This window comes from Electrophorus electricus, chromosome 6 (genome assembly GCF_013358815.1).
Source record: "Electrophorus electricus isolate fEleEle1 chromosome 6, fEleEle1.pri, whole genome shotgun sequence".
Lineage (NCBI taxonomy): Eukaryota > Metazoa > Chordata > Actinopteri > Gymnotiformes > Gymnotidae > Electrophorus > Electrophorus electricus.
Genome location: NC_049540.1, coordinates 27,634,319 through 27,662,033, shown reverse-complemented (window position 1 = coordinate 27,662,033; position 27,715 = coordinate 27,634,319). Strand labels below are relative to the sequence as shown.

The following is a 27,715-nucleotide window of genomic DNA, read 5'->3' as shown; positions in this document are numbered from 1 at the left end:
TGGCGGTGTGGAAGCTACAGCCACTGTTTTACTTCATGAAATGTTTTATTTTTCATATTAGCTTAAGAGAGAGTGACAGACACAGAGAGAGGGTGTGTGGACAAGTAGGCGAAGCCGCCACCGACCTGCACAGGAACGTTTATCCAGCACCATCAGAGTAAGACCTACTAGAACCTGTTGTATTCGGGACTAACATTCTCAAATTTGAGAATAACTGGGGGAAAACTCCTTATTTCCTGCATGGGAAAATTGTATTTCAGATGTCAGGAAGTGTATTCTTGGTGTCAGTAATTCAATTTGCACTGGTAAAAGTTCATTTTTGACTAGTATTTTTGTCATGTACAAAATTTGTGTGCGTGATAAAATGCAACATACCCTTGCCCACTGCTCGCCCTGATGCCATGTTACGGGCCGTTCCCATGCGGTATTCACTGAACTACAGTGTTATGAAACGTCTGAAGGGAGAGGCAGCGTGTGGACGCACACGTCCCCTTCAGCAGCTTCTCCAACTGAGACCTGAGAACAGTGGCAGACAAAGCCATTTCTGAGCATATGCCGAATATACATGTATGTAAAACAATGACAACAACAACAATAATAATAATAATTATACAGTATTATACAAATAATAATAATGGAGATTTTCTTCTTCTCTTAGAATACTATGTATTAGTAATTAATGCATTTTATATATAGGGGCCTTTCAAGACTCTCAAGGACACCTTACAAACACAATATGGAAAACAAAACACGCCAATATATTAGGATATCAATGAATCAAACATATGAGCAGTATACAATATTAAGTTATAATACAGATAGCTATAAGTACAACATAGTGCATGCTTAATGTGGGTCAGGATCTGACAGAATTTGAAAAAGTTGACAGAAGTTGTACTGAGCCAGGCCAGGTTTTAGAGAGACCAGCTTTGTGAATCCAGGCAATATCTGTCCACTTAAAGGTCTTCATGACCCTTGTATCGTGGCTTCCGGAGGGACTTATCTGATAGGGATATCCCAGATATCCTGAAGTGCCATCTTGCCATATTGGTTGGCACAAGTTTCTACTTGCTCCAGAATTTGCTCTGCCAATATCTCGCATAATAATGGATATGACTCTCTATATTTAAGTATTCATGAGGTAATTTGCATTTACCATTTATAGATATTTGTGGGTGGTGACAAAAATATTGTGATTTATTAAAAGGAAACAACATGCAGATGTGTGCACTCAAGGGTGATGCATATCCCATTTCCTGTTATTTGGGCACGCGCACACTTTCACTCTCTAATCCAGGCAAAGTTTTATAAACAAGGCCTCAGGAGGCGGAGGGTGCAGATGAGGTGAGTGTAAATCTAGGGGTGGCACATTAAAAATACTCAACATTATAATTTCAGGGTCCACAAATTAACACAAAGGTCTAATTCCTTTTTGTTTAATTCCTTGGATTATTTCATGTGAGATTTTGGTCAGATTATGATATTCATATAAGATCAGACAAGGAATCATTAATGATCATATTCCAATTTTAATGCAACATCACCAATAAATCAAGGGTGTGGGTTGCTTAAGTAGAAACTTTCATTATTAGCTGAGAACGAAGGTTTCATTTATGTGCAACACATCATATTTATGTTACTTACAATTGTCTTCCGTTCGTTGAATCAGTTCAGCCCTACTGTAACTTGACTGTAACTTCATTCTTAACATGAATTACAGGGGCAAAGCACTGCTCATGCAAGCCAGTACGATTACAACTGGTCTGTTTCATGTGCTGTATACTGAGTATCACTGCCAACAGTGAGGAGGTTTAAGATACATTGTCATTTGAACAAATTTAAGAACTCTATTATCACTGCATTAATTAAACTTATGAATGGCGGCAGATTGAATAGAGACACAATTGATATGATAATTTTATAGTTGTTGTGATATATGTGGAATGTATTTCTTATGGAGGATGTGTGGACGTCCAAGCCAAATGTACTACAAAGTAGGACAATAAAGTGAATCTTGCATTTCCAGTGTATGAGTGCAAGTGAGAAAGGCTAGATACATAAATGCATATAGCTCTACACTAACCAAATACACAGAACTGTAAATGTGACCAGAGTGTTTTTATACATGTTTTTTATATGTATATGATTGCTTGGATTTGTGTGTATGACTGGATTCTCCCCTTGATTTACGGATTGGTTTGGTTGCTGGGTAATATATGTCTCTTGTATATATTGTCCTGTATATAGTAGTTACACAATGGTGCTTGCCATTTTGGGTGTGTAACGGTGAGCAGTAAGGGGGTGGATGCATTTGTGGTGAAGAGCGAGATTTATTAGGGACAAATCCAGAGTCGTAGTCGTTGGAGTAGTCCAGTGTCTAGGATATGGAGAGTACGGATATGGAGGATATGGAAGATATGGAGAGTACATGATACACAAACACAAAACACAGGGCACCAGACAGGGTTTAAATACATGAACTACTGAACACAAAACAAGGCACAGGTGCAAATCAAGAATGGTCAAAAACCAAAACAAGGGCTGGAACGGAATGGAGAAAGAAACATGACAAGGAAACCATGGAGCATGGAGGAGGGAACAACCGTGACCGGGTGTGGATTCAGTGTAGTCAGGGTATGTTTCCTTTTGTTAGCTTAGTCACTTGTCTTTTTGTTTCTGGTGTGGTTTTGTTTGGGTTGGCCTGGACCACTCCTGACGCTAGTGCACCAGTTTCTTGTATCTCAACACCAAAACTTGTAAATACACTTGACCTTTGCCACCAACCTGTTTGTCTGGTTCTCATTCCAGTATTATTACCGCTATTACAGCCTAGACAGGGTATTAACACTTTGTAAAATGCAACAATGAAATAACGTGTTTATTTCATTTTGTTCAACCGAAAATGTGTTAGTAGTTGGATGTGTTTAATATATCAGACGTATTCTGCATAACTCTTGAATTTTCCATAGAAATGGCCTGTTTAACTTAAGGAGAGTGGTGAAATCTTTGGAAGCTATTTTATGAAACGGCCATTATACTGCCACCTACTGGGCTGGAGCTGTCAGAGATTTGAATCGTAGCTGCCTCCATGTGGGGCACCTGCTCTATGGAGCATATACTGGTTCATTTTAGGACTGCAAAGCAATTAGAGTCTTCATTTCATGTAGAAAAAAAGTAAAATAACAATCACTTTCATAAATATTGTTTGCTACATATTGGTGGTAAAAATGACTTATTGCTAATTAATTATTTCTAAAACTCCAATTAAAAAAAGAGGCAAAAATGAACGTGACGTACCAAACCAAACACAAACACACAAATTCACCAATAAACTATATCTGTTGTAGTTTGCCATCATTGCCAACACAGCCCCTTGGGGGCGCTCTTGCAGAGTTGCGGTTTAAATTGCTGTTATGTCGGCTAATAAAGCATCGGCTTTGTATGACTTACCAAGGTCATTGTTTGGGTTAGTATGAACCTAAGCAGGATGTCTGGATTATGTTCAGACTGTAAATGTAACAGGCCACACGGAGCGATGTGTCACTGCTTTTGCAACCATGAAGCTGTGTCAGGATGCCCTTGTGGTAACAGCCCTAGAGGAACAGAGGCTCTGTTCAATGGTTTGGTCTTTTTAGAAGCTAATGGTGGACTGTTCATGAACGATTGTTCAGGAACAGCCTGAGGTCTACTCCATTACGCAGTAGAGCAAATAAAAGTCTGCTGACCTTCCTGTACAGTCTCTCAGGGCCCTTCCTTATCGGGGGCACTAGGTTGTCTTGATTAGTAAACACATTCACGTAAATCTGAAAAATTCTGAATAATATCAGCCAACCATGTGACATCAAGAGTTCAGCAATATGATTTTAGTGTATTGCCAGACAGCAGTATCAACATGTTGTGATATAATTACATTTTTTTTCATATCATAATATGTTACAAACACTCATCTCATTGATTCTGAATCCTTACTTAAAACCTTCCTTGAAGTTTTACAATTAGCGCTTATGGATATAAAATGAAGAAGAAGGTAGAATTTGGTTCTAGTTAGGAAAGTTAGGAAGCTTTTTGCAACATATACTAGCCTTCAGGATTTTTCCTGACTGTTTTCTCCTCAAATGTAGCCCCGGATTTGGAAGAATGGCGTTTCCTGAGCTGAACCGTCTATACATAAAGGAGCCGCACGGCGCTGGCATACTGATGAACCTCAACTAGCTTTCCTTAGTCCGCACACATGCTTTGAGGCTATTTGCAGTGCATTGCTTCATACTAACTTCCAAACTATGTCAAAGGTCATGCTCGTGTAAAGATGGGATTTATCTAGAATGACACAACTGGAAAGGTTTCATCAGCAGCTAGAACCTCAATACCCCCCAGACAGCAGAGGGTGGTGTAGCACAGGTGATGTTTCACCGCTTCTTTCCATGGAAGAAATGTTTAGGTGGTGCAGGCAGAAGGGGTGGAGTAATCTCTGCATTAAACATTATCTTTGGTGAAGGTTAACATTCTTTGTATTGCATGTGATGATAACATCTCAACATCAATGTGCAACTCGAAACAAGCATAGGACAGGAATCAGAAAAGAAAATGTGATTCATAATAAGTTCAATAAGTGAGTATTATTAATAAGTGTATTATCTGGAATGTGTGTATTAAGTGTATTATCTGGAATGATTTTCAGAGTTTGTCCTTTGTCGAAATCTTGTAAAGAAGAGAATATATGAGTTCTAAATCTTGGCACCATCTCATCTTAATACAGAAGGGATTATATTGTTCAGACCACTTGTCTGGCAGCTGTTTTAGAAGTAAAAAAGGTTTTATAGAACTGTGAAATTGGTGGTTTAATAGAGTTCCTTACCTCCTACAGATATATCTATACCCAACCCCCCCCAACACACACACACACACACACACACACACACACACTTGCTCTGATAAGCCTGTTATCTCTCATTACCTGTTATTTGTTCTTTGACCCTTTTCCCCACACATACCCAGTGGTAACCATCACTCAAACCCTCTTCACTGAACATTACATTCATAGACTCATCAGTTGTGTGTGGTTCGTGTTGTGATGTGCGCTTCAGATTCTCTCTGCAGTCAGGGTGGATATACAATATTTATTAATAGCAGTATGGTGAATCGGTAACCTAGTAACACGTTTCCTGAACGCTCCATTCCGTGCCACCACTTCACCCACTGGTGATTTCTGATGGCAGGAACACCAGAACACTGCACACCACATTGGAGCCCTGGCCCACGCCAGCCAATGGCATTCGCCTCGTATGAGCTGTCAGTCACCGTGGCCGGCCCCCTCGCCCCATTCTTGTTGCTATGCTGTCTTTGAAACTATGGTTACGATAAAGGTGCCTGTTGGGAATAGGTCTCTATTCACACAGTTCTCAGCTCTGGCAGCAGTTAAGGTGCCGTAACATTCCCAAAGGCGTGTCTGCGGGCATGACTGTGTTATACTGTTTAAAAGCAAAGCCAAATTGGTCCTTGTTATTGTAAAATGTAATATGTGTTTTTTCTTCTGGTTAGCTGTGGAAGTGGCAGTGTTTGGCAGTAAGACCTCATTGATTGGCATAATGATAAGGCCTTTGTCTCTGTACACCTTGGTGACATCACAACCCCCCCAAAAGGCTGCACAATATATTGCTTGTTGATGACTATCACAATATTGGCATCTGCAATACCGATATTGCAGAAGGCCACAATATGCAAATGGCCTGTTGCAACAAGTCACTTTTTTTATTGTGTGAGATTTGGTGTGGGTTTTTAAGATGTCACCTGTCATGGCTGGCTGCAGAATGTAGCCTGTGTTCTTCAACCAGAAGCATGGTGTCAGTGCTTTTCAAAGCACAGGCCTGGAGTTCAGCAAATCAGAGGTATTTCGCAACCATTTGACACACTTCAGTGCTAAGTATTTGTCGTCGTGTACAACCCACTGAATAAATGTGGTAGCAGCCAGTAGCCAGTCACCTGCTCTGTGACCTCAAACAGCTGATTATGACTGGGGTACGGTTGTTTGCTAAAGAGAGTGAAAGGGAAAGCTGACTCCTTCACTCATCTCTCTCTCTCTCTCTTTTTCTCCCTCCCTCTCTCTTCCTCCTCTCTCTTTCTTGTTCTCCCTCTGCCTTTCTCCCTCTCCCTCTCTCTCTCTGTCTCTCTTCCCCTCTTTCTTTCTCTCTCTCACTCACTTTCTTTCTCTATTCAATTCAGAGTAGCTTTATTGGCATGTATCAGGTGCATTTTTTAAAGTTAATAAAACCACCTGTCACTTTCCCCCCCCCCTCTCTCTCTCTCTCGCTCTCTACTTCTTTCTCTCACTATCCCTCTCTACTTCTCTGTCTTTCCCTCTATCTCTCCCCTCACTCTCTTTCTCCTTCTCTCTCTCTCTCTCTCTCTCTCTCTCTCTATTTCTCTTTCTCTCACTATCCCTCTCTACTTCTCTGTCTTTCCCTCTGTCTCTCCCCTCACTCTTTCTCCTTCTCTCTCTCTCTCTCTATTTCTCTTTCTCTCACTATCCCTCTCTACTTCTCTGTCTTTCCCTCTGTCTCTCCCCCCACTCTCTTTCTCCTTCTCTCTCTCTCTACTTCTTTCTCTCACTATCCCTCTCTACTTCTCTCTGTTTCTTTCCATCTGTCACTTTCTCTCTCTCTCTCTCTCTCTCTCTCTCTCCCTCTCTCTCTTTCTCTGCATTTCCTGCTACTTTAATGAGTTGGTGTAGGAGTAAACCTGACACACTTCAGTCACGACTATGAAGATCATACACATGCACACACACACACACACACACACACACACACACACACACACACACACACAAAGACATCATTTCCATTCCCAGTCTCTTTCTCCATATAGGCAGGGAGAGAAAACGGGGATATCACCACCCACTTCTGGATAACTATCAACTGCTTTTGAAAAATGTCAAATAAAAAAAAGTTGTTGCTACAAATACTCCTGAAAAGCCTTTAGAAACACAATATCTAGAGCAAGCAAACTAGAGCAAACAGTCCTGAAAAGACTCCAGAAAATCTTAAATGAAGACTATCAAATGTGCAGAACACTGAGAATAATGTGAAGGTGAGCTGATGAATTTCAGAAAATCACAAACTCAGAGAACTGGGTCCACAGACATGAATCTCCTTTGTCAGAGTTGGAGCTTCTTTGCTCCCAGTGCTGCTTAAATGAAACGCATGACTATACTATGACTGCCATCTAAAGATCCAGATAGCGGGGCTGATTCATAAAACAAAGGCACACTGTGACAATTTATCATCACTGTTCACCATTTCCCAGTGACCTGCGGAGTGCAACGAACAGCGAGCTGCTGGTCCTTACAGTGGAGGACTGACACTTGTTGTGTTTGGGACCATCGAAACATCTGAGACATGAATGGGAATTGTGACTGGACCCCACAAAGGGAAAAGATTGATGTCTGATCACTAATAGTGATGCATCATCAATAGTGTTTGCTGGAAAGGGGTGCTAACCATTTTCTTGGTTCTGTGTGGTATTTTCACATTTAGGTTAATGGTGCAGGATCCAGAAATAACAGGCAATGGTCTTGTTGTAGTCTAGTGGGTTTTTTTGTTCTCAAAAGGTCAGTTCTGCTCTAGTCTTCCTCCATGGGGGATCTTATGGCCTAGAGCGTGGAAAATGCAAATCAGGGTAATACCTGTATTACCCAGGAATAAGAGAATCTTTCCCTATACTTCAAGTATGTAACCAATTGTAGAATTATTTTTTAAACCTTAGTACTTACAAATACCTAAACAATTTTAAAAAAAGAAATTATATTTTCCCTTTTTTATGGTTTATTTTTGGGTTAGACATTTAAGATTTATTTATTATTACGTGTCAGATAAGAGCCAAAGATGATATGCACAGTAGCCTGTCCAATGACATTCACGGTGTGTGTGTCCCAGTCAGGACGTTTGAATGAGTAATCCTGGCCCCTGGGATCTGTGCAGAAGAGGAAACATTGTCCTAATTTAGCACCCCAGACTAACTCCAAAAACGAATCCATCCTGTAGACCCTGCAACAAACTACACAAACATCACAACAACCTGCGAAAAAGTACATGAATTAAGCAAAAAAGAATAAAAAAGAAAGACAGACAAGAAAAAAAAAAACCAACCCAGTCTGATGATATTGCAGTGGTGCACATTTGAAAATGGTCTCTCCCATCACCTGAGACCAGAATGGTTTAGCCCACTATTCAGCCAGCCTCCCCTGAATGAGTCATCCCACCGGCCTGTGATTGGCCGGCGCGCGTTCCTTCCCGAGGGACTGCCTCACAGAAGGAGCAGAGGCCTGTCTCCATTCACAGAATCCAGGCAGCGCTTGTCCGTTGCCCCATTCACAGTCGGCCGAGGCAAGTTCGCCATCTCTGCACCTCAGCATCCTCCCCCCTCCTCTCTGGCACAGCCTCAGGGAGGCACACCACCTTCCCCCAACCCCTTTGTGGTTTCTTTTTTTTTTTTCTTTTTTTTTGTTGCTGTTGTCTCTGGAGAAAAAAAAACGTACTTCATTTCTCTCTCTCTCTCTCTCTCTCTCTCTCTCTCTCTCTCTATTTTTGTGGGGGGGGGGATTTGCAGGCAGGCAAGCTGTTGGGAGGGACTGCGGTACAAATGCAGCAGCACCAGGAGAAGCAGAGGAAGCTTATGAATGACTGGTGGTGTCCTGATACACACTCCCGCGGACATTTTTTTTTTTACATGAATGGCTATTTTCTCTCTCTCTCTCTCTCTCTCTCTCTCTCTCTCTCTCTCTCTCTCTCTCGGATTAATGTCGTGGGCGTCACATTGCTGGCTGGCTCTTAATGAGACCGAGGGAGATCAGACTGTCTGATTTGCCATGCCGTTCGTTTCCATACTGTATTCTGTTTTAGTCTGACTACTTTGCGCTGTGGTTTCGGTCTGATGGTTAATTACTCATCGGTGTAATAGAACGCGTGCGCTTGCCTGTTTGGTCCAGCCGTAGAAGAGCTGTTTGGTGTGATCAAACTGAGCAAAGGTTCTCCTTCCTGCTGTTCACTATGTTTGGAATAATAAGCATCATGAGCTGATGAGCAAAGAAGGAATTAATTTTTTTTCCCCTCCTTTATATTGCGACTTAGAATATTATTCTGATCCGGTTGGTAAGCATGGAGAATGCAGTGATATACGCACCGTTTAGAATGAGGCAGGTCAACATGGTAGAGGACAAAAAACAGACGTATTTGTTTTAGGTGCGAATATTAAGTCGGCATTACATCTGTGATGAAAGCGCAGACTCCGTCTTTTCCGGCGCCGTTGGATTATGTTTTTTATCAATGAGATGCGGCCGTGTCCCCGTACGCGTGCACACGATGGACTGCCTTTCTGAACGACACGGAGCCCGCCAGCTTTGTCTTTCCGCCAGGTGTCTGAAAAAGGAGTCACGAAGAGCTGCTCAACTTCTCTGCCACGGACACACAAACCGACATCTTGCCGCTGGTGCCGTCGCGATACTGTTTAATGTCATAATTCAAAACGGGCCGGTTGCTTTGATCTTGTCATCACCATGTCTCTTGCCCTTTAGTTATGTTATTTTAATTTGTGTATTTATTTGTGTTCTTCCTTTCCTCGGCGTTATAGTTTTTGATCTGTTATTGCCGGTAGTTGTCGCGACCAGATTTACGCGTGTTTTGACTGGTTTGCAGGAGACAGACGCGGCGCATCTGTCGTTCATCAGCATATGTTACCTTTTCATCAGCTTTTGCTTTTTTCTTTTTCTTCCTCTTTTTTTTTTTTCCTTTGTGAATGAATTAAACTGCAAAACATTCCTGTGGATGGTGACAAAATATCGTTGGGTGCAAATTTGATTGGTTCTAGTGTGCTGTAAGTGGGAGTTTTTTTATTTTTTTATTTTTTTTTTTTCTGTAACAGGAAGTGATCTGCGGTGTTGAGTGAGTCTTTTGTTGAGAAGGGTCCTTTTCTCTCTCTCTCTCTCTCTCTCTCTCTCTCTCTCTCTCCCTCTCCCTCTCTCTCTGCGAGTGAGTCATGCGTGTGCCCAGATCTGCCAGGCTGCGGAGAGTGAGAGAGGCATCTCCTTCATAAAGCTCTTTTCTCCTCTATCACTGGACCTCCCATCGCAGAAGAGGAACATCTCCTCACGTCCCCACGCTCCTTCTTTTCCTTGCTTTTCTCCTTCTCCCGTCCTCCGGCCTCGATGGATTGCGCGTGTCGTGGTGTCGTTTTGGACCTGGCGGCGGCAGGGAAGCGTGCAGGGTTTTCGTAGGATTTCGGGAGCAGGAGTCCACGCCACCGGCACCGCCGCTGGCTCCACAGGTTGGCGAGCGGCGCCGGAGAGAGACTTCCAGCACGCGTGGCCCTGTGCTACGCCCCGTGAGGAGCAGACGAGGTGGTGGCGGGTCGGTGACAGTGAGGGGGGGCCTTGCGGAGGCTTTTTTTCAACTCCAGCATGCCGGACAAGGGGACGGCGAGTTTGGCGTCGGTTCTGCCCCTGTGTACGTAGGCCGGCGGAGCCAGGGGCATGCTTCATCGCGCTAAATACAACCGCTTCAGGAATGAGTCAGTCACGTCCGTCGACGAGCTGCTCCACGGCCTGCCCATGAACGCCAAGGTGTCGGCAGCCCCGCCGCCTGCTGCCGAGCCCCCTTACACCCTTCCTGCAGACGCCCCGGCTCCCCCCGACCCCGGCGAGGACTCCGGCACCACCCTCTGCACCCTTATCAACAGAGTCTCCAACCTCAAGTTTGCCAACTCTGGCAGCCTACTGGGCATCAAGGGCCTGCCGTCCGCCGTGAAGGACCTGGCCGTGGCCAAGCTCCAGGGGGCGGGAGGGGGCGGAGGCGGAGGCTCCGGTAGCCCGGGGCCGTCTGGCCTCCCGACGGCCTCCGGGGGGGGCGGCTCGTGCGCCTCCTCCGCGGCGGCGGCCGGAGCCCTGCACGGCCCGCAGGAGCCAGGCTCTGTGAGCTCTGGGAAGAAGGGCAGGATGGAAGAAGCGCAGTCTGGGGGGGAGGACTGGAACTTGGGTAGGCTGGGCAGCATGGCGGCTGTCGGCGGAGCCGGAGCTGGAGGGGAGGGATGCGTGGGGCTGGTGAACAAACCCTCACGCGGATGGCTGCACTCCAACGAAAAAATATCCGGACCAGGGGTGACGTACGTCGTGAAGGTACGGCTGTTTCTCCTCTTCCCCCTGCTATCTGTCCTCATCCCCCCCCACTCTGCATGCACTCCTCCATATCTTCCATTTTTCTTTCCCCTGCGTTTGTCTGTCTTTTAAGCCCCTCCAGTTGTTGGGGTCGGTAAGTAATGAGCACGGGATGCTGGGAGAATGCAGAGGGGAGGTGAGCTTCTCCGATCGGGGCGGGTAGAGAAGCAAAGCCTGCAAACAGGCATTTAATAATGCAGACAGCAGAGGGTAAGGTGCTGAGTGGAAAAGCACCAGCGTGCAGGCAGGCAAAGGTACAAAAAAGAAAAAGAAAACCAGCAAGGCGCTAGTGCCAGCAATGCATCTGCAGGCTAGGGTTTGCGTACAGGCTAGCATGGCAGTCCGTCGTTATTTTGTGTGTGTGTGTGTGTGTGTGTGTGTGTTTTGTATCTGAACCTTGATTGCCCCTGTGTCCGCTGATATTAGCGCTAGGAGACAAACATCAGGTGTTGGCACGGCTGGGCTCTGTCCTTCTCCTGCTAACGGTCTCCGTGTGCCGCTCTCTGTCATGTGTGCTGCAGAGACACGGTGGCCAGGTAGTCCGTGGGATCGCTGTTTTTACTGCCAGAGTTGATCCAGTCAAACGAACACCAAGTTTATCAAACGGAAACAACATGCAAATAGCGTAACCATGGCAACCCCGGTGAAGGTGACGGAGTAGCCTTTACAGTACTTCTGTTCATCAGATGTAATTGGGGTGATGTGCGTTTGTGAATTTGAAGACAAAAGGGTTTTGGTGCTTGGTGGAGTGTGTTATGCCTCATATAAGCATCTCACGACACATGTTTTCCAGGCACACTGTATTTTTGAAACGCTACAGTCCGCATTTGTTTGTGTGAACGGGTGCTTAATATCACTAAAAGGTGATTTTTGTTATTGTATTTTTGAGAAAAGCAAATTTAAAACATTCACCCAAAGAGAGGACACAAAGACGTCTTTGATCTGTTCAACCAGAACAGATATCTGAATGTTCATTGTTCGTCCAGGAAGTCATTTTCATACCCAGTTTTCATACAGCACCCACATGTTATTTAAACGGAGGTGATGCTGGCCAGCCGATGTACATGCGGGTCTACTGACATGAAAGCGCTAAAGTCTTTAGTGTAGATGTGCGAGCAGAACCAGTTCTGGGATGTCCTGATATGGCTTAGTGCAGTCTGAGTAAGAATGTCAATAATGCCAATTTATGCACCTTGAAGGTTTCAAAACCAAAAAATGAAGGTGCTGTAAACGGAGTAGGAATAGGCCAGTACAGTGGGCCAATCAGTGCGCGGTGATGTCATCTAACAAGTTAAATCATATTAAACGTATCTGACCATGCTCCTGAGCGTGTCTGACCATGCTCCTGAGCGTATCTGACCATGCTCCTGAGCGTATCTGACCATGCTCCTGAGCGTATCTGACCATGCTTCTGAGCGTGTCTGACCATGCTCCTGAGCGTGTCTGACCATGCTCCTGAGCGTGTCTGACCATGCTCCTGAGCGTGTCTGACCATGCTCCTGAGCGTATGAAACACGCCGCAGTCTGTTCCTGTGCTGTGCTCTGCTCTTCATCATGCACTGTGTGATTAGAGATGCACTGAAGTAAAGGTACCTTCACTTTCTACAGCGTGATTCATGCTCAGCTCATGTTGCTTCTTTCCTCTAATATGAATCACTCACTGCTACAGCTGGAGGAGAGAGAGAGAGAGAGAGAGAGAGAGAGAGAGAGCGCGCGCGCGGAAGGGGGAAATGGAAGAGAGGGAGAGAAAGAGAGGATGAGATAAGGAAGGAGGGAGGGAGAGAGAAAAGAAGAGAGAAAAAAGATACAGGGGAACATGGGATAGGGAAAAAGAGATGAAAGTATTTGGGTTTTTTTGATGATAAAGGGATGCCAACCCCCACTAAGAGAGACCAGAGGTCACTAGTCTCTCTGTGGAATGCTGTTGCCCATAGTGAGTCTCACTAAACAGGGTGTGTGTGTGTGCGTGTGCGTGCACGCGCGTGTGTGTTATATGGGTGGATGGGTGTGTGTTTGGTTGGGGGACGGCTTGTAAAGTCTTCTTTTGGCCTGTACGGTGTATGGACTTAAACGTGTTAAATGATGTCATGGTTTTGTTAATGACTGGTCCCTGTGCAAATCACATCAATTACTCTGCACTACTGTGCTCAGATGTGCTACAGTATAGACGTGATTTTAATCACTCTAGTGTGAGTTATTGAAAAAAAATTAAATGTGGTTTTCTATTTTTTTTCCAAAATAAACCAAATATGTGATTAAAAAAAACCGATGGCATACATACGGTTTCCCTTCCGATTACTGTAGGCCATCTTTGCTCGTCGGTGTGCTGCTCCAGCTAATGACAGAGACCAAACTCTAGAGCCGATAGAGCTGATAGAGTTTCAGCCTGGTTTTCACAGATCCGGGCCACTACAGCAATCACTTGGCTATTTTTAAAGGGCTGCTGTAAGCATAATCTTAAGGCCTCTCACTGGGCTTTTCACTGTGGCTTTTCTATGTGCCTCCGGGGACACTCTAGAAATGTGCTGCCAGCACCTCCACCTTTCAGGTGCCTTTGTCAACTACAACTTTTTCTCAATCAGCATTTCATGCCAGTATTCATCCAGGATTTGATTTTAGGTCCTTAATCATTTATTTTGGTACTAATGTTGACCTTTCACACATTATCTGTTGTATTAGTGTACGTTGCCTAATTGCTATGGTGTGGTATCATGGACAGAAGTGTGATGCACCTCAGTAGTTCACCTCTCCTTGATGGCAGTCACGTGACAGCTACGTCGTCTTCTTCCTGCATGGTGGAGTCTGCATTGTATGTTTGAGGGACGGTCCGACGTGTTTAATGAGAAGGATTCACAATCTTTTATTTTGGTTGTACGGTGACTTGCGATTAATTTAACAAATCAGATCAGTATCTTTATTTAAGTGCCCCTGCAGTCTGATTTGCCTGTGGTTTTAAAACATATCAGGCATTTTTATATCTGAGACCAACTGTCTCTTCTGAAAGCACAATATATTGTTCTGCCAGATATCGCAAATCACATGTTATCGGTTAAATCAGTACTTCAAATATTTTGGACAGTTCATTACTTAACAGGTTAAGTATTTGATGACAGGGGTCTCGTTATGAATTACATCATCTTCTGGAAATCTCCTTCTGGCTGGACTGATGTGTACATGGTGAATTACAGTTGCACTGAGCGTTATTAACGTGTTTGTGGATCCGGATGCAGTCAGGACTGCAGTAATTGGTACAGAAACGAAAGATAGCATCTTTTGCTATCACTTTTCCAGGATCAGGAAGACAGCTGAATCAAGCATTCATTCATCCGTTCATTCATTCATGGTGCTGACGAGGGTTGAGGTCAGAGCAAGGCAGGTGAGGTGTGTCATTGGCATGCTCAGGTGAGTCACCAAGGTGATAATCTGGTTTAAGAGCTGATTTAATCTGGTGTAGAGAGTGTGTGCTGATTAATGATGTTATCTTAACTTCCTGGAGAGGAAACAAACGCTTCATGTGTGTGGGTATCTTAACTTATCTCAAACATGCAAGTCGGTTATCCGCAGGCAATAGAGCATGCAGGAGGCAGGTGCACAGCTGACCTGCCATCTGCCCAATCAGAACTTGTTGAGGTGGTCCTGACTCTCAGGCATAACAAGATAGCTAGGTTTTATACTGTAGAGGGGTGTGGCCTTCTGAAGACTGTGCTGATGCAGTGCTAAACTGTGCCCCAACTACTTCAGTAATTCCTGAAGGGGACTTCAAATGGAAATTGGACCCAAACTATCTCAGTATGCTCAGTTTACCTCATGTCTCTCCTGACATGAATCGGTACCCTCGGCCCAGGATCCAGTGTGAAAAAAGGTAGCAAATGTTTGGTTCTGTTGTTTTGATGTCCTGGTGTTTCTCGGTTTAGGTGTTTAATAACATTTCTTTTGGTCGAGATCTTTATTTTGTAGGATGCCATTTTTGGGATGTCATGAAAAGCAAGACATTGCTGAAGTTACTGCACTTACTCTGTAAGTGTTTGCTTTGTTTGTTTGTGGGAAAATAATTGTGTGACCACACACTGCAGTTACCATGTACTGACTTTAGGTCATTCCTCCTCTGTTTGATCATTTGACAGATATTAGACATCCAGGAGCAGGAACAGGAATACTGAGGGTGAGGAAGTACAGGGATACTGAGAGTGAAAGAAATAAAAGAATACCAAGGGTGAGGAAGTACAAGAATTCTGAGGGTGAGGAAGTACAGGAATACTGAGGGGAAGTACAAGGACGCTGGGGATGAGGAAGTAACAGTTTTCTGCATGGCTTTAGAAGTGGAGTGTGTTTTAGTCCAGCATTGTGTAGGAGAGACAAAAGACTTTGTTTTGGTTTTAGTGTCTGATATGTTTTAGTTTTAGTGTATGTTTTGGTTTAGTGTCTGATATCATATGTGTTTTGAAAAGTGCTTTTGTTTTTCAAAAAATATAGTTTGGGAACTCCAGTGGCCATTTGTTGCTGTAACTGTGAGGGTTTGTTGCTCTAGTAGTGGCACTGTATGGCCCGACGTTGGCTGAGTGCTCTGTGCCGGTCTGATTAAAGCACAGCCAGGGCCCCCGGAGGTGACTGCATTCTGGCCCTTTCCTGTCACTCACGCAGTGATGAAGGTGCCATTTGATATGCAATGTTCAACCTGCAAACCCATACACCCGTCGTGTCAGTTCACCAGACACCCGCTGGAGTCAATGTGGAAGTGTGAGCTGATAAAGTTCCCGGTGTGTAATCTGCTTGTTCTTTCTCACACTCTATCCTACACGCTTGCACTTTGTGCATGTGCACATAGGTGTTTGTATGTGTATGTGTGTGGGTATGATGTATGTATGTTCTTGTGTGTGGGTGAATTTGGTTGGTGTCAAACTGTGACGAGGTTAATTTCCTTTACAAGTGCATGTGGTAAACTAAAAAGTGTGTGTGTGTGTTTTTAAGTTACCCTAAATAATGTGTTAATTTTCCCTTCACATGCACATTACTCATTTACTATAACAATGACATCAGACTGATGTTATTCAAATCACACTGGAAAAGAAACACAATTTTTGTGAGCTCACGAACGCCTATGCTATACTTCCAAAACCTCCATGACAAAATATCGATCTTAAATGAGTTCCTAACAGTGATTGTGTTTATCAACAATTTAAACGACAGCAGTGACCTAAGGACATTGTGAGCAATCTGATGGTTAATGAATTGTATGATATATAAATGAGAAATTGAGTCTTCCCTACCTGTTGGCCAATCTAGATTGTTACCTTTAAGACAGACACTTCATACTTGTCTGGCAAATTCCACAAAGTTTACCTGTAATGTGTTTATTGTTTTGTAGAGGTCACTTTCACAAGGAGCTATTTGTTACTTGTTAGTTGATTATCTTTCGTTCCCTCTGTGCTGATAAAGTTTCTGATCTCTTGAACAGTATTTGGGCTGCATTGAAGTGCTTCGGTCAATGAGATCACTGGACTTCACAACAAGATCCCAAATAACGAGGTATGACTCCTTCTGCCGTCAACCAATAATCTCAGTCCCCCTGAGTCTGATTTAGCATTTTCACCATTTACTTCTGTCTAAAACCATCTCTTGATACTGGTAGTGAAAATCCAGAACTGGCATTAATATCCATATCCCTATATATCGTTTGGAGGTGTAGCGTCATTGACACTCGGCTGTGCTTTAAGATTACGCTATCCTCAGACCATGTGATCAGGCCTGTGAGATGTGGTGCATGGAATGGGCTGTGCCTTAGGGTCATGCCATCCTCGAACCACGTGATCCCACGACCAAGCCTGTGAGATATGGTGCATGGAATTTGGTTGCTCATCCATGTGCATGGATGACTCACCGCTTGGTTAGGAGAAGGCTGAACTGTTCCCAGTGGACGCTGGTTGTTTATCGAGCGCTCACTTGTGTGGGCTGATTCTCAGGGACAGGCAGAGAGAGAGAGAGAGAAGGAGAGAGAAAGAGAGAGAGAGAGGGGGAGAGAGAAGGAGAGAAAGGGAGAGGGAGAGAGCACAAACATGTCACATCTACTTTTCCACCTGACTTCCCATTCTCTACTCAGCTTACACACGCACGCACGCTCACCCGCACACACGCACGCAGGCACATGTACATATTAATAGTCTCCATTCAGCACAATTGGAGGTGAAAGCCCTATTTATAGATTTCCTTTAGGGACTAAACCAGGACTCAGAACACTGAATGTCTCCTGCGCCTCTTCTGCACGATTTGGGCTGTCAGATGGAAGAAGATGGAGGACATTTTTCACACCTTATGTTCTTCACACACATGGCAGAAGGCAGTGTTGTTATGTTAACTAGAGGAGGAGAGGCCCACGGCAGAGTCAGGCCCAGATGAATGTGAAAATCGAAGAACTAGACAAGTAACTTTCCAACTGGGTCATCGCAGAGTCCCGACCAGCTGACTGACACTGGAGAGAGCAGCATATGGCATTGGGAACCGGTCTTGTTGTGGTCGCTTGTTGGGGGTTGTGAATCTCTTCCACAGTTGGCTGCGTTTGCCATCATGCCGGTAGCCGTGTTTAAAGCATGCCGTTTTAATGTTCTTCCTTTGTCCTTAGGTGTCTTAGCACGTGCTCAGGGGAAGGGCACTGATTTTGAATTTCTATCACAAAAATGGATTATTTTTTTTTTCATTAAGCCTTGAATGCAGTCCTATAAATAACCATTTGCTTTCTTCCAAAGTTATAGTGCTTTGTTATTTTATTTTTGAGTAAGAAGGTGACACATCTGAGATGGTAGCCCTAGACAAAAAAAATTCAGGTTTGTACATCTCTCTCCCCTTCTCTCTCTCGCCTCCTCTGTCTATATCTTTCTTTATATATCTCTCTCTCTTCTCTTCAGGGAGGCCATCAGTCTGGTGTGTGAGGCAGTACCAGGCACCAAAGGAGGTCTGCGCAAAAGAAAGGTGGAACAAGAAGATCAAATAGGGAACACAGAGAGAGAGAGAGAGAGGGAATGGTTGGGTAGGAAAGAGAGTAAAAAAGATAAATAAAAGAGAGATTCTGAAAGACAGAGAGAGACAGAGTACAGTGTGTGGGGGTGTATGTACAGCCCACGATCCACACTGCTAGAACTGTGACTCACTTTCTGTTGAGGCACTGTAATCAGCTCAGCAAGTCTTGCTAGTTTACGTGTGTGTGTGTGTGTGTGTTCTGTGTTTGTTTTCTGTATGCTTGCATCAGTAATGTGCTCTCCTTACCTTCTCCATGTAACAACAAATTATTCAATCTGTTGCAGCGTACCCGTTTAAAATGACTTAACCATTGATAGATGGATCTGTGAGCGGTGTGAGAAAGCATTGCATTTGATGGAGGGATGAGTAGATGGATGGGTAACTGAAGTAATAAAGGGATAGATATGTGTTTCTCTCTTCCCTTCTGTAACCATTCTGTGTCATTGAACAATGTGCAGCGTAAACTTTAAATTGACAGATAAACAGGGAAAAAACTGAATTAAGTTGCATCTCTCTCTCTCTCCCTCCCTCCCTTAGCCCCCCTCCAAAGCTCTTTCCAGTATTTTGGGGAAGAGTAACCTCCAGTTTGCTGGTATGAGTATAAACCTCAACATCTCAATCAGCAGTCTGAACCTAATGACCCCTGATTCCAAACAGGTACACACGCGCACATGCACATGGACACTCACACAACTATATTAAAATAATCAAATAATGAAAATGTGTGTTTTTATAACTGTCAGGGTGGAGCAGCATTTAAAAACTGAGATCAATGCCTCTAAGATCAATACCTTTCTTTCCTGTCTCCTTCCACCCCCGGTAGATAATAGCAAATCACCATATGCAGTCCATATCTTTTGCATCCGGTGGAGATCCGGTAAGAAGCTGTCTCAGTGTGGTAACATGACCTATGTTTCTCTTTGAAGACAGTAATATAGAGCAAATTCCAAACAAGATATACATGTGAGATCAGAGTGTGACAGGATATACATGTGAGATCAGAGTGTGACAGGATACACATGTGATCAGTATGTAACAGGATACACATGCGATCCGAGTGTAACAGGATACATGTGAGATCCGAGTGTAACAGGATTTTATCATTGGACAGAAGTATACTGCTTCTGTCCAGCTAATGCTGTCCTCCACAGTATTTTAAGGGTCTATTGCTTGATTTTCAAATTTAAAGGGCCCTAAACCAATTGTGTTTGAGGAGCCCAAGAATTCCTAGCTACACCAAGTGTAACAGTAAATAGCAGTTCCTAAAGTTTAAGTGTAACTGTGAATCAGTACTGATCCAAAGTGTCTAATCACCGTGCCTTGGAGCGCAGGGCTCCAGATGTCTGGAAGTACTAACCATGCTGCCCATTCTGTGCTCTGCTTACAGGACACAACTGATTACGTTGCTTATGTAGCAAAAGATCCAGTCAACAGGAGAGGTAAGATGCCCTTCCTGTATATGTTTATTAAACCCTCCATTTTTTAGTACATTAACTGAGTTAACTCCATGCTGACAGCACTCCTTGATGAGCTCACTGGTAGCTGAATCTCAGTCATACAGATAAATGAGATGATGAACTATTCAGACACTCTGTCCTCCATTCTGCTGTAGTTTATTGCGCTCATGTCATGGTGTTTTGGGGGTAAGGCTGGGAGGGGCCATATTCCGGTCACTCTTCATAGTCTGCAACTCTGCATTCAAAAACAAAAGGGTTTGATTGATCCTGCGCGGCTGGGTTTAGCTCAGTGGAGGGAAAGGATCAATTGCTACTGCTGCTGTCTCTCGTTTTTTTTCCCTTTTCATGTGTCTTTGACGTCCCGTAGAGACTGCAGAGCACATGTTTTAAAATGGCCCCTCTATCCTTCAGCGTGCATTTCTGATGACGTCAGGGGGGGAAGATCCGATGATGAGCGCAGTGTGGGGAATGAGTCAGCAATCTGCTGATATCTAATCCTTCTGTGTGTGTGTGTGTGTGTGTGTGTGTGTGTGCACGCGCGCGTGTATTTCTGGTTATGTGTGCATGATCTGTGCGTGTGTGTGTGCACATTTGTATTTTGTATGTTTCCTAGCATGCCACATCCTGGAGTGTTCGGATGGTTTGGCCCAGGATGTGATCTGTACGATAGGGCAGGCGTTTGATCTGCGCTTCCAGCAGTACCTGCAGTGCCCTCCAAGCAAGCTTTCTGCTATCCACGACAGGTGAGCCAGCGTTCAGGTTAGGTTCAGCGCTGACTTGTGTAGGGTGGAGGGTCTCCAGTATCAGGGTTCAGACTCTGGTGTTGTTAGATGGTTGATTTTTTTAATGATTAAAAGATTTGTGCATTAACAGAAATTCATCAGGAACAATTAGCTTTAAATCTAAACAATAAACTATTATTATTATTATTATGATGAATATTGTTGTCACTTTCATCGTCTTTCAGTGTGTTATTTTTCAGAAGATCCAAATATGTCATTAAGTTAATGTTTGGATCAAGGTCATTTTATCTATCAGTTCAAAAGAGGATGTGTGACAGGTGTTAGAAGACTTCCTGAAGCAAGTCTCTCTCTCTCCCTCTCTCTCTCTCTCTCTCTCTCTCTCTCTCTCTCTGTATGACTTGTGTCTGTGTCTACCAGAGTCCTCAGTGTGGAGGAACCTTCATTGACTGAGGAAGGGGAGGAGCCTCCCGATCATCCGTACTACAACAACATCCCTGGCAAGATGCCCCCGCCCGGTGGCTTTATTGATGCTCGACTAACCAATCAGGCGGCAGAGAGCAACCAGGTCCAATGTGCTAATCAAATGTCATAAATCTAACATAACAGAACATTAACTAACACATTCATGTTGATTTAGGCAGTATTTACAGTATTCTAATTATCTTAAGGGCAGTGGTAGCTCAGTGGTTAAGGTACTCAACTTGTAATTGGAAGGTTGCTGGTTCAAGCCACGTTGACACTGTTGGGTCCCTGAGCAAGACCCTTAACCCTCAATTACTCAAGTTGTTCTCAGTCATAATTGTAAGTCGCTTTAAATAAAAGCATCAGCTAAATGCAGTAAATGTTTTACTGTACAGTCTGAGTTAGAAATTGATCAGTGACTTTTTTTTTTGGTTTTTTGTCTCTGTCCTCCTTAGAATTTGAAACGGGGGTGGGGGAACAACCGTAACCAACTTTGATTCAGCCATGTTTGTGTGTTCAGTGGAGTATATGGGACTCTTGACCATTTTTTCATACACAGTGTGGTCATTTCAGGGGTGAAATGAGTTCTATTCATCTTAAATAAAGTGGTTATGTTTAGTACTTACTGAGCAGATATCCTCTACCTCCATATTTCCTGTTTACTCTCTTTCTCTAAGTCTGTTTATAGTTCATCATACCTGCCCATAACTCACTGGGCTGCGAGCTTTGTCTAGTCATTTTTAGCAAGCTGTAACCTTGCCTTGCTGTTCTTTAAACTCACCAGCTCATGCTAGGATATTCTTCTCTTTCTGGTAGTCTCTGACACATTGGTGTCGGTGTCCTGGATAATATTCCTGATCTGTTCAGCGGTTTTTCTTCTTGACTTCCCCACTGTCTTTTAGAGCCTTACAAGTTTGTTCCTGTTACTAAGCTCACCAGTCTGCTTTTCGCCTCTTAGCAATGTACCAAACGATTGATGGGGACAAACCTTCATGCCTTGGCAATGTCTCTGATTGATTGATTTATTCTGATTGGACTTGCTGTGCTGGCTTTGGCGCTTCTTTGGTCACTATGTTTAGAGACAACAGCAGCTGTTTCTACATTCGAGCGCAATTTGGTCTCCTTTAATAAAGGAATTTTATATATAAACAGCATTGTAATTTGTTCTTGGTACAGACCCTTCAATCAAAGCTGTTTGTTTCATGGTCGTTGCTTTATTTTAAACACAACGTGCAAGAGCAGAGCCGGATCAACAAAAAAAGATGCCAATGTCCAGTTACTGTATTTCCTGGAGGAAAATTCCTGATCACAAAACGGGAGCTAACCGTACTGTAAGTTCCCTCATTTTCCAGTCAGATCCTTTCTTTGGATTCCCAACACTGGCGCTTCAAAATGAGGAGTGTTTTCAGCGTTCATTTGTGAATGGTGGACTTCTTAGTCTCTCACTGGTCAGTTTTTAACCACAGGACCTCTGACTGGATAGTATTATGCAGGCATGTCACACCTCCACACAGCACTGACATGATTATGGTGGGATAGTCATTTCCAAGCTGGCTGTCGATTACGAGGCACAGCAGTGTTGCTGTGTCAATGTCACTGCTTGGGTGAGAGTGATCCAACCCCCAGAAGTATCCGCCTAACAGTGGTCCTGTGGTTAGCGGTCCACTGTTAAAGAGCTGGAGTTCAGCACATCAACATAGCACATGGCAACAGAGCAGACCAGCTACAGAGTCCAACAATACACACAGATGGGGTTTCTAATGGATCAATGTGTCTGATGAAGTGGATGCTGAGGGTTTTGGTGAACGTGTGAACGCCAAAATACTGACCGCAGACCTGCTCTCTCCTTTGTCCACTTAAAATGAAACCCTCACACATATAGCGAGTGTGACGACTCTAGCTCACACAGGGTCTTATTTGCAGCACATTAAGACTGCAGCCTGGGGTTTCAGTGATGCAGAGAGCCTGTTTTATTACCGAGGGGATGACTCATACGGTCTCTCTCCTTCCTGCCTCTTTTATCGCAGGGGGTAGCAGACCAGCCGTACTACCAGGGCAGGCCTGTACTCATTCAACAAGGTGAGAGCGCCTCCTCTCTTTGTTCTTCCTTACTGTCTCTCTCTCTTTGTAGGGTTATAGCTTATTGAATGCACCCAATGGGTTACAGTTATTTAATGTAATCAGTGGGTTACAGTTATGTATCGAATGGGTTAGTTATTTAATGTAATCAGTGGGTAACAGTTATTTAAAATACCCAGTGGGTTACATTTATGTATCTAATGGGTTACAGTTATTTAATGTAATCAGTGGGGTACAGTTATCTAATGTACCCAATGGGTTAGTTATTTAATGTGTCCATTGGGTTACAGTTATCTAATGTACCCAATGGGTTACAGTTATTTCATGTGTCCACTGGGTTACAATTATTTAAAATACCCAGTGGGTTACATTTATGTAATTCATCTAATGGGTTACATATATTTAATGCATATTTCAGTGGGTTACAGTTATTTAATGCAGGTTAGAGTTGTTAGCTGTGTCAAATGCACATGCATGCTGATATCCATCTGTGCCTGGTTTTGTTCAGGGTCTTGTGACATATACAGTCTGCCCGAGGTCAAAGGTCAGGCCCCTAAACCTGAGTTGCCCACGTACGTGAACACGCAGCACATCGACACGCAGGTGCGGGCCGCGCTGCAGGGCGACGTGAATGCAGCCTGCGAGTCGGGCGTGGGCGCTGCCCTTCAGGACAGTCTCGGGAAGGACCTCTTCGACATGAGTGAGACTCTCCAGCTTACACGGGGCTTCAGGACAGACCCACATGCATCGGATCACACCCGTTCTCCATTAAGAATGAAAGGCTTGAGATTTGGGATTAATCGAAGACTTTTATGTAACAATTAGGGACCTGGGAAATATCTGACGGTCTGGTTTTTTTGGGGGCATCCAGGAATCCCACTGACACTCAGCTGAACAGTTTGGACTGAGTAGATTTGAGTAGACTTATAGGTGTTTATACATCATCCAATACTGCAGACAAATAAATAGATAGAACCTTTTCACATAAATAAGGTTTAGAGTCAAAATACTGTACATACTTGTACACTAAGTACATTATGCACACAGGCCTACATGTAACTATATACATCATTACCATTTGTGTGTATATTGGATTACATAAAAATATATAGGGTACAAAAAAGCCATCCAGATAAAAAGATCTGATTAAAAATATATATCGAAACATTTAACTCTCAGATAAAAAGTTCAGATGTTTCGTTCACATAACTGATTCCCTTTGCACTGCAGAGCCTTTTGAAGATGCGATCCTGTCTCAGCCAGCGTCAGTGGGAGCGGCAGCAGTGATGTGCGCCGCCTCGGGGCTCCACAAGGTGGCGTCGGTGGACAACTCGAGCCCCCTGCTGGTGCGCGCTGCGGCACTACGGACCCTGGATGAGCTGGAAGGTCAGGCCTGGTACCACGGCGAGATGAGCCGCCGTCAGGCAGAGAAGCTGCTGCTCAACGATGGAGACTTCCTGGTGCGCAAGAGTGCCACCAACCCAGGCTCATATGTGCTGACGGGCATGCACAATGGGCTGACCAAACACCTGCTGCTGGTGGACCCAGAGGGAACGGTGAGTGGGGTGTGTGTGTGTGTGTGAAGGCTTGAGGTGTGTGTGTGTGTGTGTGTGTGTGTGTGTGTGTGATAGTGAAAATTGAGTAGATGGGCATGTGTGTCTGTGTGGGAGACTGAACACAGATTCTGCTGAGTGCCATTTCTCTTGAATTGCAATGCAATAATCAGATCCATGTTGATTATCCTTAAACTATGAATTAACTCCATTTATTTTTTTACCAGTATCAAGTGTAACAACTTTTAACCTTGTGACACATTAATGCCAATTAAATTTTTATCTTCAAAAGGTACGAACTAAAGACCACATATTTGAGAGCATCAGTCACCTGATTGGTCATCACCGTGACAACAACCTACCAATCGTCTCAGCAGGAAGTGAACTGTGCTTGAAGCAGCCTGTGGAAAGAAAACAGTGATGACCCCAAAACATCTGCACGAGGGGAACCGGGTCAGCAGCCCAAAATTACCCCGAAACCCTGATACTTGAAGAATAACCGTGACGATATGAATACAGAGAGAGATGTTTGACGAGTCCTGGCAGCAACAGGAATGACGAATATGCCGATAGATGTGGTTGGATAACCAGCAGTGAGGTTCACACCAGACCACTCTGGACTATGTCAGACAGATCTGCGGGTATAAAGATGACACCTGATTTATAGAACTGTTATAATTATTTTGCTGTGATGACTGAAATTCTATATTTTTGAGAAGAATAGGTGCATTTGGACATATGTTGATTTGGTGTTTTAAAAAGGCAAATGTAGTTTAGATGACAAGGAAATCAACCTCCAGGAGGGATAAGATTTAAAAAAAAGTATTTTAGAATAAGCTAAAAAGTTTTAGTTTTGTCTATGAAGCACAACAGGATTTACATGTTCGTTGGTAAGAGTTAGAGGAGAAACAAATATTTGAGAAAAAAAAAGTTGTTTATATTGAACTATTTTAGGAATTGTTCATTAACTGCAGCTTGTGTGACAGGTCATTTGATAGGCCGCTATTGAACCACTGTTGGGCTTGTTTTTATGGAGGAAGATATCAGTTGTTCGCTTTAACAGTTGTCTCACACACACACACACACGGCTTTAAAGTACTGACACTTTTCTATGATGTTCAATCTTTGGCAAAGCATTCGCATGATTTGAAAACTTAACTGTTCTTGTGGTCATTGTTAGTAGCTCCTAAGGCCCTCTGAGAGGTGCTTGTGTTTGCTCACAGTGTAAAATAGTTCTGCTTTTCCTGATATTTACTGAACTTGGTTCCTTCTTTAAACTTGTACAAGGTGTGTAGTTAATATGTTCAGGGCTTCTTTTATACCATGGATGTTTATATCACTTATGGCTTTCATGACTTGATTGTGGGCTTAAAAAAATAAATACATTGATATTATAATTATTCTAATTTAAAATTAAACAATTATAAATGGATAGCACAAACAACACTTAAGCTCAGATTTACTAAGGTAATTAGTACATATTAAAATTGTTAGCAAAGGAGTTTTAGAAACACGATCAATGATTGGATGCTCACAAATTAATTACCCAATCACTGACTGTGGGTGTTTTTTTTTTGTTTTGTTTTTTTTGTTTTAGTTTTTGTTGCGCAAGCTCCGAAACTCTGCGCATGCTAATGATTTTAGTGAATCAAGTGTTTTAGATTGTCTGTATGTCAAGGATGCTTGCCAATATGTTTTTATGCACAGTGCCAATCATGGATTAGAGTTTTCATAGTGTGCATCCTAATTTGAAGGAAAGCAAACTGCAGTACCTGACAAGTCTTTCCAAAGTAAATCACAGTATGTTACAAAAGTGCACCTGCTCGTCATGACTTTTATTATGACAACAGTCTGAGAATGTTCCTCGGTTCCTGGTATATGAAACTAATCATTTACCTATGCAGTTATATTTAGATAACATATGAGTGCAATAACGTCCAGTTATTCATGAAAAAAAAAGCTTATTAACAATAATGTGATAATAATCTGCATTTATCAATATTCAACAGTAGGTTACATGATATAGCCCAAAACTCTGGCACTTGCATGGGCAAAATTCTTATTTTCATTTAAGATTGTTTTGATTATTAAACATCTGTTCAATATTGTGATCCTTTCTGAATCACACACTGGCCACACATATGGATGTACTTCAACACATTGACAGAGACGATGGGGTTAAATGTTTTTGGGAAGCGGATTTTGGTTGTACAGAGAATGGTTTCAATTGAAATGATTTGTTTTCATGAATGATAAAAAGGCCTCAGTACACATTTACTACTAAAGTGCATTTACACTTCCCCTGGGGATGATGGGGAAAATCTCTAGGTCCTTTTTTGAAGAAGCAGACGAACTTATCACATTTACGCCATACCCCGCACCTCTCCCTCAACAGATGTTGGAGGAAATCAGTTGTCTTTTGCATTTAATTATTAGTCATTAATTAACTGAACCATAAAGGAGTGTGTTTTTCCATACAGATGTGGCATAAAATAGTGATACAGAAAAAAGTAGTGTAAACTGCTAATGCCACGTTTTTTATTGGTATTATTGTAAGTCCTCATCAATACTGTAGCACTGCAGACAGAACTGGCTTCAAGTAAAGTTGCTTTAGTTCAGTGATTGGGTTTGAAGGTCGTAGTCAACTCATATAAAATGTTTATAAAATCACGATTTGTAGATTTATTTTGGTCCTATAGATTATTCCGATTCTAATATGCACGTGAGAAAAAAATAATTCCTTTACGTTTTTTTAAAGGTAACTTAACTGCCAAATTATTAAAATAGTAGGCCAATCACATGAGCCGTAAAGCGTGGCAGAGTGGCTGGAGAAGAGAACTGTTTTGCAAAATCCCCATTCATAAAGTCGTGCCTTATTCTTTGTACCAGTGGTCTTTCTCCTCTTTAAAGTGCAAAAGGCAAAACTTCTGCGTGGAAAGCAGAGTGACACGTTTGACTCATAATTTCTCCTTTGTTTCACAGCTTGCGCGCTGCATGGTGTCGCATTCAGACCCTAGTGGGAATGAGATCGGTAGAATATAACAGACCTACGAGGTCTAAACCAATGTTTACAGATTTAATCTTTTTGGTCGTATGGCTTATCATTATTCTGTATGACTGTTGGCAATAAAGTGGTGAATGTGTGTTTGCTATTTCCCAGTAACCTCTTAAAGCAGAATACAGTATGAATTTATAAGCCAATGGAAT

At 43.2% G+C, this 27,715-nt stretch overlaps 1 protein-coding gene across 1 annotated transcript; it reads left to right on the top strand.

The window, feature by feature from the left end:
- The first annotated feature begins 8,611 nt into the window (after positions 1-8,611).
- Positions 8,612-26,324, top strand: shc3 (SHC (Src homology 2 domain containing) transforming protein 3). Its single transcript, XM_027004166.2, has 12 exons — positions 8,612-11,164; positions 16,659-16,729; positions 18,103-18,166; positions 18,752-18,871; positions 19,038-19,091; positions 19,602-19,653; positions 20,285-20,414; positions 20,832-20,979; positions 22,904-22,955; positions 23,464-23,655; positions 24,186-24,511; positions 24,801-26,324. Exons 1-12 carry the CDS (start codon positions 10,523-10,525, stop codon positions 24,927-24,929), a joined length of 1,980 nt encoding a protein of 659 aa, XP_026859967.2. The 5' UTR covers positions 8,612-10,522; the 3' UTR covers positions 24,930-26,324.
- The last annotated feature ends 1,391 nt before the right edge of the window (positions 26,325-27,715 follow it).